The sequence below is a fragment of the Plecotus auritus genome (assembly GCF_963455305.1).
Source record: "Plecotus auritus genome assembly, chromosome: 3".
Classification (NCBI taxonomy): domain Eukaryota; kingdom Metazoa; phylum Chordata; class Mammalia; order Chiroptera; family Vespertilionidae; genus Plecotus; species Plecotus auritus.
The window spans coordinates 41,498,163-41,512,712 of NC_137772.1; the positions used below are offsets into that span (position 1 = coordinate 41,498,163).

The window sequence follows — 14,550 nt, forward strand, 5'->3', positions numbered from 1 at the left end:
ATAAATATTTTAAAAATCCTCTTTAGTCACTGTTTAGTTACGGGACAGAAATGTATTTTGATTTCTGGATCCAGATAAGAAAAGAATACAATGCTGTTCTCCTGTGAAGCAGGAATTGGCAAGAGCTGGATTATTTGGGACATATTACTGATAATAGAGAACTATAACAATAGTGACTGGGGATATTTACTAGAGACACGTCATTATGCAGGGACTAATTGCAACCGGCAGGATCCATTCAGGAAAATAGAAACCATTGCAAGTATTTAAATAGGGAAGATTTAATATAGGGAATCAGTTAGACAATTGTTAAAAGGCCAGAAGAACAAAAATGGGAAGGTGCTATTAACTCAGAGAGTCAAGGGAAACAAACGGGAGGAAGTGGTGCCACCAAAAGGTAAGAGCTCAGAGAAGCGGCCACCATCTCCGGAGCTACCACAGCCTCAAGAGCTGAGGTCGTTAAGGCAGAACCACTGCTTCCTGCCGTGGCACTATGGAGGAAGGGACATAGGCACTTCAGAGATGCTGCCAAGAAATAGAAAGGAGTGAGAGCAGAGGGAAAGCGCTACTCCCCTCTTCCTACCAGCTGATAGTCACCTCTGACTCCTATTGGCATAATCTTAACAAGGAGCCAAGGAGCAAAGGACCCTGGGAAATGTAGTATGGAGTGTATAGAAGGACAGGCATAGATCTAAACAGGGGTCCTCAAACTTTTTAAACAGGGGGCCAGTTCACTGTCCCTCAGACTGTTGGAGGGCCAGACTATAGTTTAAAAAAAAAAAACTGAACAAATTCCTATGCGCACTGCGGGCCCGGACGAGTCGGCTGCTAAGCAGGACAGGCAGCAGCACCCGGCGGGCCACATCTGGCCCGCGGGCTGTAGTTTGAGGACCCCTGAAATAGATATATAACATGTGCATTACATATCCACTTTCTGGATGCATAGTTCTTGCTAAATTACCATTTGTCTCTGCTTTCCTTAAAGCGCTTGTTCACTTTGTTTAGAAGCTATAAGAAGGATGAACGTCAACACGAAATAAAAGTAAATTTCAGTCTGTTGTTATTCTTTAATAAATAGTAATAATAATAATAGTAATAAATAGCAAAATATGTGAGGAATTGTATTATTGCTTAAATGAAGTTATGCTGGTTTTCCTGGGGTTGTTAGAAAGAATGTCACCACAGATTTTGTCTACTCAAATGCATGTCATTTGCTGGAGAGAACTGACCGAGAAATCAATGGGAACATCAAATATAGAGAGACAATTAAATGTTGGTATAATTAGTAGTCTAAATTATTTTAAGGTTTTGAACTTTTCATATCATTTCCTCATTTAAGGGGTAAGATTCAGAAACTTGAGTTTCCAAGCCTCGTGGGAAATTTTGACATCTTAAGCAAATGGGTATTTGTAAATATTTTCATAATTTATTATATCTTTTTTGCATAATGTGCCACCTATTTGCAGTGTGGGTCACAGGGCAAGGCAGAATGTTTCTGTTTCCTAAGGAAAAGACAGACCTGACAGTCAGTAAGAAAATAGCCTTAAACTCTGATAAATTGTTATCATTTGTACTCTTTGCAGAGTTAAAGGAACCAAGTTCATTCAGATGAGATGTGCATTTGAACTGAGTTAAAGAGGGCAAGAGGGTCACCAGCTAAAAAATCCATCACTTTCTCCCTTGGCGCACTCTTGGTAACTATGCAAATTGAGAGCCAGCCATTTTGTCTTCTGTTACCAGTGTTAGACAGCATTGCCTGTCAAAAGAAAGCAATAGATAATCCTCCCCTTTCTAAAGGAGGCTAGCAGGCTTCACATGCCCAGGGGTTCTACAGCTCCTCTTGCGACGTTTCCAGGGAGTTTACAAGTCTGATCTACTCATAGTTTTTTTTTTTTTTTTTTTTTTTTTTTTTTTTTTTTAATATATTTTATTGATTTTTTACAGAGAGGAAGGAAGAGGGATAGATAGTCAGAAACATCGATGAGAGAGAAACATCGATCAGCTGCCTCTTGCACACCTCCTACTGGGGATGTGCCCGCAACCAAGTTACATGCCCTTGACCGGAATCGAACCTGGGACCTTTCAGTCCGCAGGCTGACGCTCTATCCACTGAGCCAAACCGGTTTTGGCTACTCATAGTTTTTTATGAAGCTTAGATGTAGGCAAGAAGAGGCACACGGTGAAGTTGACACATTTAGCTTGTAATCACATTAAATATTTTGTTTACCCTTAACTGAAAACTTAGAAAGATGGATTATGTGAAGTCTTCCTAGAAAAGGACTAATGATTAAGTTTTTAACTTCTCTCTCATCACTAGCCTGAAATGTGATTTGACACCCGGAGTCACTAAGTTATGGGTTTCAGGTAAGATGTTGTAGGCTTGCCCTAACCGGTTTGGTTCAGTGGATAGAGCATTGGCCTGCGGACTGAAGGGTCCCAGGTTCGATTCCGGTCAAGGGCATGTACCTTGGTTGCGGGCACATCCCCAGTAGGGGGCATGCAGGAGGCAGCTGATCGATGTTTCTCTCTCATTGATGTTTCTAACTCTCTATCCCTCTCCCTTCCTCTCTGTAAAAAATCAATAAAAAATATTTTTTAAAAAAAAATGTTGTAGGCTTGGGAACTAGACCACTTGGTTCTAACCCGGCCCTACTATTTCTAGATGTATAACTTTGGATATGTTACTTAATTACTCTGTGCCTCAGTTGCTTCATATGTAAAATGGAGATAGATATCTACTTCATTGGGATTGTTTGAGTATTAAGTAAATTGATATGGAAAATTAGGAACTCAATCAATCCAGGTTAGATTTTATTTGATTTGGGGTTTGGTTCCAGTTATGTCTTAGAACAGTGGTCAGCAAACTCATTAGTCAGCAGAGCGGCGAGCCGCAGTTTGCCAACCACTGTCGTAGATGAATAAAAATATTGGAAAGTTGATTTTTCCCGTCCATGCTTTATTTTCAGTATGCAGATCTAAATCGTCACGTGGATGCGTTGAATGCATGGAGAAATGCCACTGTGCTGAAGCCAGAGCACAGCCTGGCTTGGAACAACATGATCATACTCCTTGATAACACAGGTACAGAAAGGTGAATTACATAAATCAGGGGAATCATTTCCTGGGGCAGTGCCACTGAGTAATTAGGAAATGTAGATTATTGGGGAGGGTTTTCCTAGTGTGTGCTAGAGTTGTTGTTTTTAAAAATTATGATGGGATTTGATATTTTGCATTATAACAATAGAAAACTCCATTTTCTATTCTTTTAGAAAATGGAGTTTCCTTTGATATATTAGAATATAAATGTCTGGGGAAATGGTACTTGGCTTAAAATTGGTGTTTGAGTCATGAAGGGAAATGTGTGCTAACCTCTCATTTCTCTGAAGCCTGTTCTCTAGCAGCGCCCAGCAGCTAGGATGCTGGAGGTAACCAAAGTGAGCGGCAATGCTTCTGGGCTTGTGCAGTGGGCGGTGCTAGGTCCATGCTCTAAAGCTCGTGGACTGTTCTCAAAGCAGATGCCCTCAAACCCACACGCGGAGATTCTTATTTTATGTATAATGCTAATAACAGCCTTGATGGTCTAGTTCCTTAGCCCTTGGCAGACTTGATCCACTAGGAGACACTCTACTCCTCTAGTTTTAAAAATTCAAGCATCTCATAAGAAATGGTAGTTTTCATTTGGCAGACTCTGAAGCCAGTGAGTAGGCCATCTAATCAGTGTGGATAAGAGATACTCACTTGTTTCTAATGAAGGCATAGAACATGTCCTTCAGTATGATACATATCCCGTTATTAAAGTGTTCCTGTGATGTTCTTATTCCGCAGACTTGTTTTCTCTGATTTGGGTATAATTGGTATCTGGGAGAAAATTAAAATTAGGTTTCATACAAAATTGAATCAAAAGCTATTTCTGTATTACGTCAGAAAGGCACTGGGCTGCATTGGCTTTGCACTTGATAGGATCGTGTGTGTGTGTGTGTGTGTGTGTGTGTGTGTGTGTATTACACATTTACATTGATTTTGTTAAGTAGTTTATTCATAACCATTGTGTCTAATGTAAATAAACCCTGTTAGAGAGAAACCAAAATACTAGTACATGTTTTTCCTTTTTTACTCGTAGGTAATTTAGCCCAAGCTGAAGCAGTTGGAAGAGAGGCGCTGGAATTAATACCTAATGATCACTCTCTGATGTTCTCGTTGGCAAACGTACTGGGAAAGTCCCAGAAATACAAGGTGTGTGTAAACTGCAGGCCGTGATTTCTTGCAATTAATGCCAGCCTCTGACAGAAACCATAAATGTTACTTGGGCCCAGTTAAATTTGGAATTAGACCAAAACAGGGGTAGCAGTACACCAGTGTGGCTTGGTCAATTTGCTTCCTAGAGAAGTTACCCAAAAAAAGGATTTGCAGGGTCAAACTCTGTGTTCTTTGTCATCAGAATTCACTACCATTGCTCAAATGTGGGCGGGGAGGAGAAGCCCGAGAAGAGGTGCATCTTAGCAGATGCCCCAGCCCTGCCCTGGCGACAAGCTGTGAGTCAGCCCCTTGCAGTGGGGCTGGAGCTCTGGGTTTAGACGTGGGTGACATCTTCCACACTAAAGGAAATAACAGCCCATGGAGAGAGAATGCAGGACTGCTTCTTGCTGCTTCCAAGTGTTTCCTCATCGAGAGTTAAGTTATAGGTAATCTGCAAGGCCCTAGAAATTCCTGACCAATGAAAAACCCAAGGTAATTTATCGGGGCTCTATCTAACTGGGTTGGCCAGGAGTAGACTGTGAATCCGAAAAGGTGTGTTGAAGAGGATTCAGTGTTGCTAATACTGGTGATCTCAAGCTTTAATTCTACCAGAATCACCAAGGGAGAGTGTTAGAATACAGATGTCCACCGTCCTCCCCAATACGTTGTTGGTTGCATAAGGTCAGGGGATATGCATTGTTAACCGGCATCCTCGGTATCTAACACAGATATTACAGAAAACACTTTTAGAAGCAGTGCTTTAGTCCATTCATGAGGGAAATTTTTCCTTTTAAAATTATGGGCCACATCTGATTTTAATCGCACTAGGCATAAAGGTGGTGATTAATTCATACTTGTCCTGTTATTTACCTCTCCTGTTCTGCTCATTAGGTATCATTGCCAGTATAATTTCCTGTAACAATAGTAACATATTTCTTGCATTTATCTCATTTTTTAATGTCAGGTTGTTTAATAGCTTCAGTATACATTTTAGCATTTCTAGATTTTACTCCAGAGATGACTTTTTGAAGGGTTAAGTTTTATTTTTTATGGATCTATTTGTGTAGGGGTGGGGGTGCAGAAAGGAGGTGAGGTGTGTGTGTTTCCCTTCTAATGACCTTTCCAGCCATCTGTGTCAGCCTGGGGCATCTTGGGGGTGTCCAGGGACCACCTACAGCGAGTCTTCAAGATTCAGCTGAGGTGAGGAAACAGAAGATGAAATCTGAACTAAGGGGCTTCCTATGAACTCTTCAGGAGCTGCCCAAACGAGGGATGCGGTGGTACAGTATGAGCCGTGCGTCAGCCACCACGCCCTGGCTTCATACATTTTTTAAATTCAAGATTTGGAATTTTAAACCACTGTGTAGGGTTTTCTCCCACAGAAATGACACCTGTTGCTATTGGTCAGCCATTGCAACCTGTTCCTGCAGAGCCCCAGGTGGGCAACTCTGGATGGAGGCCGAGGTGGGGCTCGCGGGGTACACTGAGCCTGGCCTCCAGCTCAGCATGGTCCCCACCAGGACAGATGTCTGCTGCTCGGCATGGTCCCCACCAGGACAGATGTCGGCTGCTCGTGCAACTCCCTTTCCACCTAAGCTTTTGCTGTTTTAGATTCTCATGAACTTTTGATGAATCTCTTTAGTGAGCCTGGAGCCTTTTTGAGGTCAGTCCTATTTTTCCATCTCCATTGCTGCCCAGTGTGTTAATGGGCGTTTATTAAGTGCCCCAGTAGTCATTGTGAAATGGCTGAATGCGTCTCACATTTGGCTCTGAAACATTTAAGCTTCCAGAATCTCTGTTGAGACTTCGATGTGCAGAGTGAGTGTTCTCGTTATTATACCCCTGTGATTACAGGACATCTGTTTATGCGAGCAGCCCTTTTTATCTAACAGCAGTCACTTAACCAATACTTCGTTTACTCATCTGTACAACAGAAATGGTGATAGGAAAAAATGCACAAGAAGGTAATTTATAACTATTGAATGGTATGTATGTGTGTGTATATATATATATATATATATATATATATATATATGTAAATATATATATATATATATATAAACTAGTATATACAATAATTTTAGTTCAATGATTATTAAATGAAATTCTAAGGATCATTAAAGCCAATTAGATTTTATATTACTTATTGCCATTTAATTTCCAATTTATGGCTAATGTGGTACAGCAAAAATATAAGAATAATGTTTTAGTGCTTAAAATATTGTCTCTCGATCTAATTCCTCTTTCTATATTGCCTGTTCCACAGATTATGTTTACAGAGCAGTTTCCCCAATTCCAGACATTTATGCCACATCTTCATGAATTTCTTTGGCCACATCTACATATTACTTTTTTTTTATTATTTACTTAATTATCTTTATTTAAATTTTTAACACAGATAAATGTATTAAAGTGGAAACATAGTATTGCTATAAATATAAGGTAACTGAAAATAAAATAATTTTTCTAAATCTCAGGTAGGTACTATTGCTGGCCAGGGCTCTGATCCTGAGGTTTGCCTTCTTTTAGCTTCAAAGGGAGAATAGCAGACGTTGAGGCTGTGGCCCCCAAATCACCACCAGACAGAGACGTTTGTGTGGGATGAATGGGAAGAAAGGAAGGCAAATTAGAGGGAACTGCTCACTTCCTCTGTGATGTGTGGTTTCATCTTAACTCTGGACTGCCTTCATTAGGCCCTGGTTGGAGCAGGCTCCGATGTCCCTTGTGAAACTCTGTCCGTGGTGTAAGGGTGCTGCCCTGCCAGCCATTGTGGCTGAACTGTCCTCTGACTGCCCTGTCCACTCCACCTAGACATCAAGACCCTCGCTTATTCCTTCGTAAGGCCTTTCTCTGTCTCACATGTTGCCCTAAACCTTTGTTAAGTACATCTTGTCTAATGCACTTCAGAAAATAATATTCTTTTCCCTTTCTGTGGATGAAAAAATATCCCTGGTTTATAATGTGAGTTTATGTATTTATTCCTTGGCATAAATCAGCATGTTACCTGGGTCTCTAAGCATCCACACACTTCCACAGAAGATCAGTTTATAAACAGTTCATTGCTTTCCGGAACAGGGCATTAAAAGGCCTGATCTAAAAGATGAGCATTTCCTGGGCTTTGAATGCCCACAGACGTTTGTAATTGAAACAGGCCTCCGGCCCAGCCCTGCCTCCCAGGGCCCACATACAGTCCCAGGGGCCGATGAAGCCTCCTTTTAAGGTTGCCCCAGTGCTATCTGAAAGGGAGGGTGTCTAGCCCACACTCACCGTGTCCCCCAAACCTGCTCTTCCTCCCGACACCTCTTTTGTCAACGTGCTATCATTTTCCTATCTCCCAGCCTCATTTTTTCCTCCCCTATCACCTCGCTCGTTTTCCTATTTTCCCATTCCTTCCCACCCAGCTTCCTCATCATCCCTCGGGGTTCAGGCCCTGCCTAGCCAAGAGCAGCAGCCCCTAATGGGGCGTAAGCCCTGAGACCCTCCCTGTGCACAGCACCCTGAACATTCCCAGACCTGACTTCGGCTCCACGCCATCTTCAATGATGTCCACACTGATGGGCATTTGAGAAATTAATCAGGCAATGAATCTAGCATCCTCCAACTCCTGACTTGATTTTTGTCTCTGTCAGCTTTCTCTAGTTAGCACATTTGGCATATCGCGGAGGGTTTTAAAGTAAACATAGATTCCCTGGCTTTCCTATTTCTCAAATTTTAGGTTTTAAATGGAAATATTTGAAAATCATCAGAAACAGCACTGCTACTTAGAAACTACTACAAATCTATACAATTCATTTTATTTTTTCCCCCGGTGTTCCTAAGAGAGCAGGAAAATCTTAGGCTTCCTTGAAGGAGTTGCAGCTTCTAAAACTTGGAATGTGGGCACTGTCTCTGAGCTGAGCTCTGAGAGTGATGTTTGCTGACATCCCGTGTGCTGTTATTTTGAGTCTTTATCCGTCCCCCTTGGACGACATTTCTAAAATACACACGTTCAGCCGAAACCGGTTTGGCTCAGTGGATAGAGCATCGGTCTGCGGACTGAAGGGTCCCGGGTTCGATTCCGGTCAGGGGCATGTACCTTGGTTGCGGGCACATCCCCAGTGGGGGGTGTGCAGGAGGCAGCTGATCGATGTTTCTCTCTCATCGATGTTTCTAGCTCTCTATCCCTCTCCCTTCCTCTCTGTAAAATATCAATAAAATATATTTAAAAAAAAATTTTAAAATACACACGTTCTTCTGCCACTTCTGTCGAAAAGGTGGTGGTTTCAGAGATGTTTGCCCAGCTTCCCAGCCTGTTCCTCAGGAGTGCCACAGGCCATCATGGAACAAGGAAACTAGACTTCTTACACTTTTTAAAGTGCTAGGACCTGCAGTGGGAAGCCCACCTGGGAAAACCCGCCCAGGGCACAGATGGAAGGAGCAGACCTGTCCCCAAACTGACGAGAGCGCACTGGGCCCTTTGGGAACAGGAGGTAGGTGGCAGGAATAGCTGTCCCCAGCAGGTGTCAGTGAGAACCATCAGGCGTCTTTATTTCTCCACATTTGGGTAGAAAGGGACCAGCCAGCCAGCCATGGCCAGTAAAGATCAGGGAAGCAAACACTTAGCCGTGATCCTTATGACCCCACTGGAAGTGGGTTCTACATGAGGGAAATGCAAATCTATAGGAAAATCAGTTCACGCACATCAGGGGCGTTTGGTCATGGTCATGTACAATACTGCGATGGCTTAGGTGACAGGCGGCTGCCTCTCCTCATTCTCTCTGCTCATTTTTTCCAGCTGAAGGGGCTGCTTCTAGGTTGTGGGCTGTTGGGGGACATTAAAAGAGCCCCAACTCCTACCTTGAGTACCCTGGAAATGAGTTCCTTGATGCTGACTGAAAATGACACTTTCAAAAAAAGAGAAGAAAATGACACTTTCATAGGTATCCTCAACAGTCCAGCCCTTTTCAGTCTTTTGACCTTCGCTTGCCCTCCACTGCACCCTGAGCTGAGCTACTTGCCTGAAGCACAGAATTCCTGCCACTTCATTAAGACAGGTGGCAGAGCTCATTAGCATATTCATTTCCTCTCTTCAGCCACCGTCGCTTTCCATTGCTCCCACTCCACTAACTATGACTCTGTCACCTTTGCCCTGTCACACGCTTCCCCGATTGTCCTTCCAAGCCTCTTCTCAACAGGGTGTGGCTGTGCTGGGTTTCCCAGTGTCCCTGGAGGAAGGATGAGGTGGTACCGAAACAGCACATTAAGGGTTCGAAAACCACAGGCAATAAAGCTATGCCCTGGTTTGGTATTGTGTGCATTACCTTTTCATGTATTTCATTTTTTAGGAATCTGAAGCGTTATTCCTCAAAGCAATTAAAGCTCATCCAAATACCGCAAGTTACCATGGCAATTTGGGTAAGGAAATTTTTCAATTTGAATCATATGGAAAGTCTATGTAATTTTGATGAAATGGGTATATTTCTGTAAAACTGATATTGGAAGAGTTTTTTCAAACCTAGCCTGTATCATCCTTTCAAAATGTGTGTTTTTTTTTGTTTTTGTTAAAGAAATCATTATACTAAAACTAGAGGCCCGGTGCACAAAATTCATGCACGGGGGGGTGTGTGTCCCTCAGCCCAGCCTGCACCCTCTCCAATCTGGGACCCCTTGAGGGATGTCCGACTGCCCTCTCACAATCCAGGACTGCTGGCTCCCAACCGCTTGCCTGCCTGCCTGATCACCCCTTAACCACTCCCCTGCCAGCCTGATAGTAACCTAACTGCTCCACTGCCAGCCCGATTGCCCCTAACTGCCCTCCCCTGCAGGCCTGGTTGCCCCCAACTGCCCTTCCCTGCTAGCCTGGTAACCCCTAACTGCCCTTTCTTACCAGCTTGGTCGCCCCCAACTGCCCTCCCTTGCAGTCCTGGGTCCCCCCCAACTGCCCTCCCCTGCAGGCCTGGTCACCCCCAACTGCCCTCCCCTGCAGGCCTGGTCCACACCAACAGCCCTCCCCTGCAGGCCTGGTCCTTCCCAACTGCCCTCCCCTGCTGGCCTTGTCACACCTAACTGCCCTCCCCTGCAGGCCTGGTCCTTCCCAACTGCCCTCCCCTGCTGGCCATCTTGTGGCGGCCATCTTGTGGCAGCCATCTTGTGTCCACATGGGGCCAGCCATCTTGTGTGTTGGAGTGACGGTCAATTTGCATATTACTCTTTTATTATATAGGATGGGAGATAAATAATAGTCATATTTACAGATCTTAATTATGTGACCAGAGCAGCCCCCAAAATCATTCACTCTGATGATAAAACTCGGATTTTCTTTCTTTATGCGAAGGATTTTAGGAATGTTAAACAGATGTGCTGTGGAATTTTGCTGTCTGACTTACAGCCTTTTCCCGTCTTGCATAGTGGACCTTCCATTCTAGCCTGTCCTCCACTTTGTTATGTTCTCCTTTGCCTTAGCTAGAAATGCATTTGCAAAGATTTGTTCCCTAGAATGCCTTTCTTCCATTATACATCTCAATAACTAAGATTTTCAGAGCACAGTAGGTTGATATTTAGAATGCTCAATCATGTGACTATTTTTTTCACCAAATCTGTTCCCTACAGACTCTGTAGTCATGACCCATGCAGAGTTGCTCTTCCACCCGGCTAGCAAGTTGGTTTTACCTACAAAATCATTATAATCTTCAGAAGCTTGCCATTCTGATAATTAGATTTACATTAACTGTCACTCTAGGGTCAGACCTTGATGTGAGTGCCCTTATTTTCAACTGGCAACAAACAAGCTATTATTTGCGGGGGGGGGGGGGGGGGGGGGGATCTTTATGTAAAGTAAATAGGGAAATAGGGCTCTGAGCAATGAGGGAGCCACGCCCTAGCTATTCAGCCTGGCTTCCTGGAAATTTCATGGCAGGATTGAGAAATTTAATGCACTCTTCCTTTTACTTTTTATGTAATAATGTTGCTTTAGGGAGACGCTCATGCCTAGTGATACGAAGACCCCCAGGACTGACTGGGGGTGTTTCAACAGACAATCACGGGGGAGTGTGATTACAATAAATAAAGTTTGTGGTACAAGCAATATTATTTTAAACACTGATTTTTGAAAACAGTTTCAGAGGCTCTTCAATATTTCTTTGTAGAAGTGGTTGGGAACACTGCGAGTTATTCAGAGCGTTCCCAATGAAACGCATCTCTTGCTATTTCAGCTGTGCTCTATCATCGTTGGGGGCATCTAGACTTGGCCAAAAAACACTATGAAATCTCTCTGCAGCTTGACCCCGCAGCACCAGGAACTAAAGAAAATTACGGTCTCCTACGACGAAAGCTGGAACAAATGCAAAAGAAAGATGTCTGATCCTTTTTCTTCCATTTGGTGTGTGTTTGTATGCATGAGGCATATCACTAATATTATGTGGTTACATTTAAACATTTAAAAATCTTACGTGTTCTTCTTATTCTGTTTTTTTTCCCCTATGAAAACAAAGACATGCAAAAAGATGACAGCACCAGCAGTATACTCTTGAATACGTATGTGATGTGGGTTTTGCATTGAAGTTGTATTTTTTCAGACCACTCAAATATAAAGCCCAAAATTTCCAGAATGAAGTCTTTTTTTAATTAAAAAGAAAAAGAGAAAAATATTATCTCGAGCAACTTACATTAGAATTAACCCTGCCTTTGGGATGTGAACCGTGTTGTGTAGACTAGCACTTATTAAACATCGGCTGTGAACAGGAAATGAAAAGCTGATTCCTACAATTTATATAAATATCAAATGTGTCTGTATATTAGGCATTTTATTTAATGACAGCAAAGGGTAAAATAAGATTTTTGGGTTTCCAAATCTTTTTTTTAAATAATATAGTATGAACTTCATGTGTAAGGAAATATATTTATGTGTACTTTTATGTTTTGAACAGGGCAAATAGTTGAGTGAAGAATGGAAATGTTAACATCTAGTACATTTATATACTTTTTCCTTCATAGGAAGAAGTTCACTCCTGCAATATTTTTTGGATTCTCCAACTCCTGTAGTTTCATAACACAGGAAATTGTGTAGCATTCTACATGAATTGTTACTATTAATAGAAAATCCAAGTTATGCTATAGGCAAAAGCAGGCAGCCTGGTGTCTTTATGTGTTATATGCAGTATTAAGAGGGCTACACATCTATGTAAGTTGCTTTTTTAATGTTTTTAGCTGTAAAGCAGTTTACCATCTGGCTTAAGGGAATCCCAGTCATCACTATATTCAGAAAACGCAAGATGTGTATTTTCTCTCAAAGGAAGCCACATTTGGGGAGTTTGTGGTATTTTTAAGAATTGGATTATTTTTCTATTTTACTTGCTCAGAATAATCATGTTTGTTTTGTTTCATTCTTCTATATATGTTGTTGACCTAATGACTTATGCAATCTCTGATTTCTTATGCAGTAAAATTATTGCACAAATCCTGTCTCGTATGTGGCTTCTATTTGGCTTTAGGGACCATTTAACAGAATCGCATTTTTTTTTTACCCAGGTTCAGAGGACTGGGTGAATAGATCCCACATTGAGATGAATTTGATTCTCTACATTCTTTTGGGGGTGCAGATCTATTTAGATTTGTATATCAGTAATTGTAACTTAATTGGTTCAGTTACATCAGAAAACAAAGTGCTGGTGATTGACATACATCAGAAAAGAAGATGCTGTGTTTCAAACAGTTCTTAAATGGTCCCAAAATAGCAGTAACAATTTATAGATCCGTTAGGGGCAGGAGCTGTCTTATTCTTATTTAGGTTCTTATAGTGCTTAACTTGGCAGATAACAGATAGACTATATGCTTGTTGATTTTTTTTTAAGCAAATTTCTTTAAAATAGTACTTCTCTTTTGAGGGTAAAGAAAAAAATATTTCTTGTAAAAGCCCCTCTAGGATTCTTTTTTCCCCCTCTGATACTAAAACTTTAGTGTCAAATCAAGACGTGCAAATCTGGGACTCCAGCCTACGGAACAAACCCCCTTCACTTTCCCCACTGTCTCCTGGGATTGCACTGCAGCTGTCTGTCTTCTTTCCAGAGAAAACAGTCATGAGTCTGATCGATATTTCAGGAAGTCTTTAACTCTGCAGATTGTGGAAGCGCATCATGCTGCCTCTCCTTTTCCTTCCTTCTTTTTTAACTTTAAAGCAGCACCCTCTTCATTCCTTGGTTTCCTTCCTAAGGAAACGGAAGTGGAAAACTGTATCCCAGTCCCCCTCTTATTTGGCATCTTAAATTGTAATGTTTTTATTGCTAATCATCATCGAGGTTGGGTAAGGGAATATCAGAACAAACATGGGGGCCTGGGCTGGCATGGCTTAGAGGTTGAGCTTCGACCTATGAACCAGGAGGTCAAGATTCGATTCCCCGTCGGGGCACGTGCTTTGGTTGTGGGTGCTATGGGGGGGGGGGGGCCGTGGGGGGGGAAGGGGGTGCAGCGTGCAGGAAGCAGCCAATCAATGATTCTCTCTCATCGTTGATGTTTCTATCTCTCTCTCCCTTCCTCTCTGAAATCAATAAAAATAATAAAAATATGTTTTAAAAAACAGACATGGGGGGAGTTGCCAGTTGGGGAAATCTGAGATTCCTAATCGTCATCTTTCGCCTCCCTGATAGTGAGCATCATGAAACCCAGATGGCGATCTGGGGTTGTTTTTAGTTTGTTTAACGTGTTACTGCTACAACTCTTCCCTGTTTTAATGCAGTCTTACATTTATTTCTTAATGTATTTTGCATCTTGAGACCCATTATTCATTCCCCTGCCTGACCAAGTAGACAGTACTGAACTGCGGCAGTAATTCCACAGTCCTCATTCCTCTTTTTCTCCCCCTCGGGTGAGCTCCACCCCTGAATGTCCACACAAGTGTCTGTCTCTTTGATTAGTGTGCCTCCTCCCTCGGTGGCCTCTCTTAAACAGAGTACAGCTTTTCAAAGCCATAGTCCATCTTAACCTCCATCCTACTAGATTTTAGATTAATATCAGCAATCTGAGACTGTTTCTCCTCTTCTGTCATTTTTATTTGGAGATAATTATAGATTCACATGCAGTTGTAAGAAATAATAAAGAGATCTCATATGCCCTGCACCCAGTTTCCCCCATGGTAACATCTTGCATGATTGGAGTACATTACCACAGCCAGGATATTGACATTGATGCACCCACCAGCCTCATTCAGATGTCACCCGTCTTACATGAACTCATTTGTATGATTTGCTCTGTGCGGTTTTTATCACACGTATAGATTTGTGTGGTCACCATAGTGAAGATACAGAACAGTTCCATTACAGGGATCTCTCAAGCTACTCTCAT

The 14,550-nt window shown here is 42.2% G+C and overlaps 1 protein-coding gene across 6 annotated transcripts in view; it reads left to right on the top strand.

The window, feature by feature from the left end:
• Positions 1–12,668, top strand: part of TMTC4 (transmembrane O-mannosyltransferase targeting cadherins 4) — a 60,883-nt gene extending 48,215 nt beyond the window's left edge. For 4 of the 6 annotated variants that reach the window (XM_080659331.1, XM_080659332.1, XM_080659330.1 and 1 more), the window contains exons 15-18: positions 2,967–3,081; positions 4,121–4,233; positions 9,561–9,630; positions 11,427–12,668. In XM_080659331.1, the coding sequence (XP_080515457.1) occupies positions 2,967–3,081; positions 4,121–4,233; positions 9,561–9,630; positions 11,427–11,575 (447 nt within the window). In that variant the 3' untranslated portion in view covers positions 11,576–12,668. The remainder of the gene's footprint in view (positions 1–2,966; positions 3,082–4,120; positions 4,234–9,560; positions 9,631–11,426) is intronic. The other 2 variants (XM_080659335.1, XM_080659334.1) reach the window with 1 other exon arrangement.
• Positions 12,669–14,550: the final 1,882 nt, after the last annotated feature.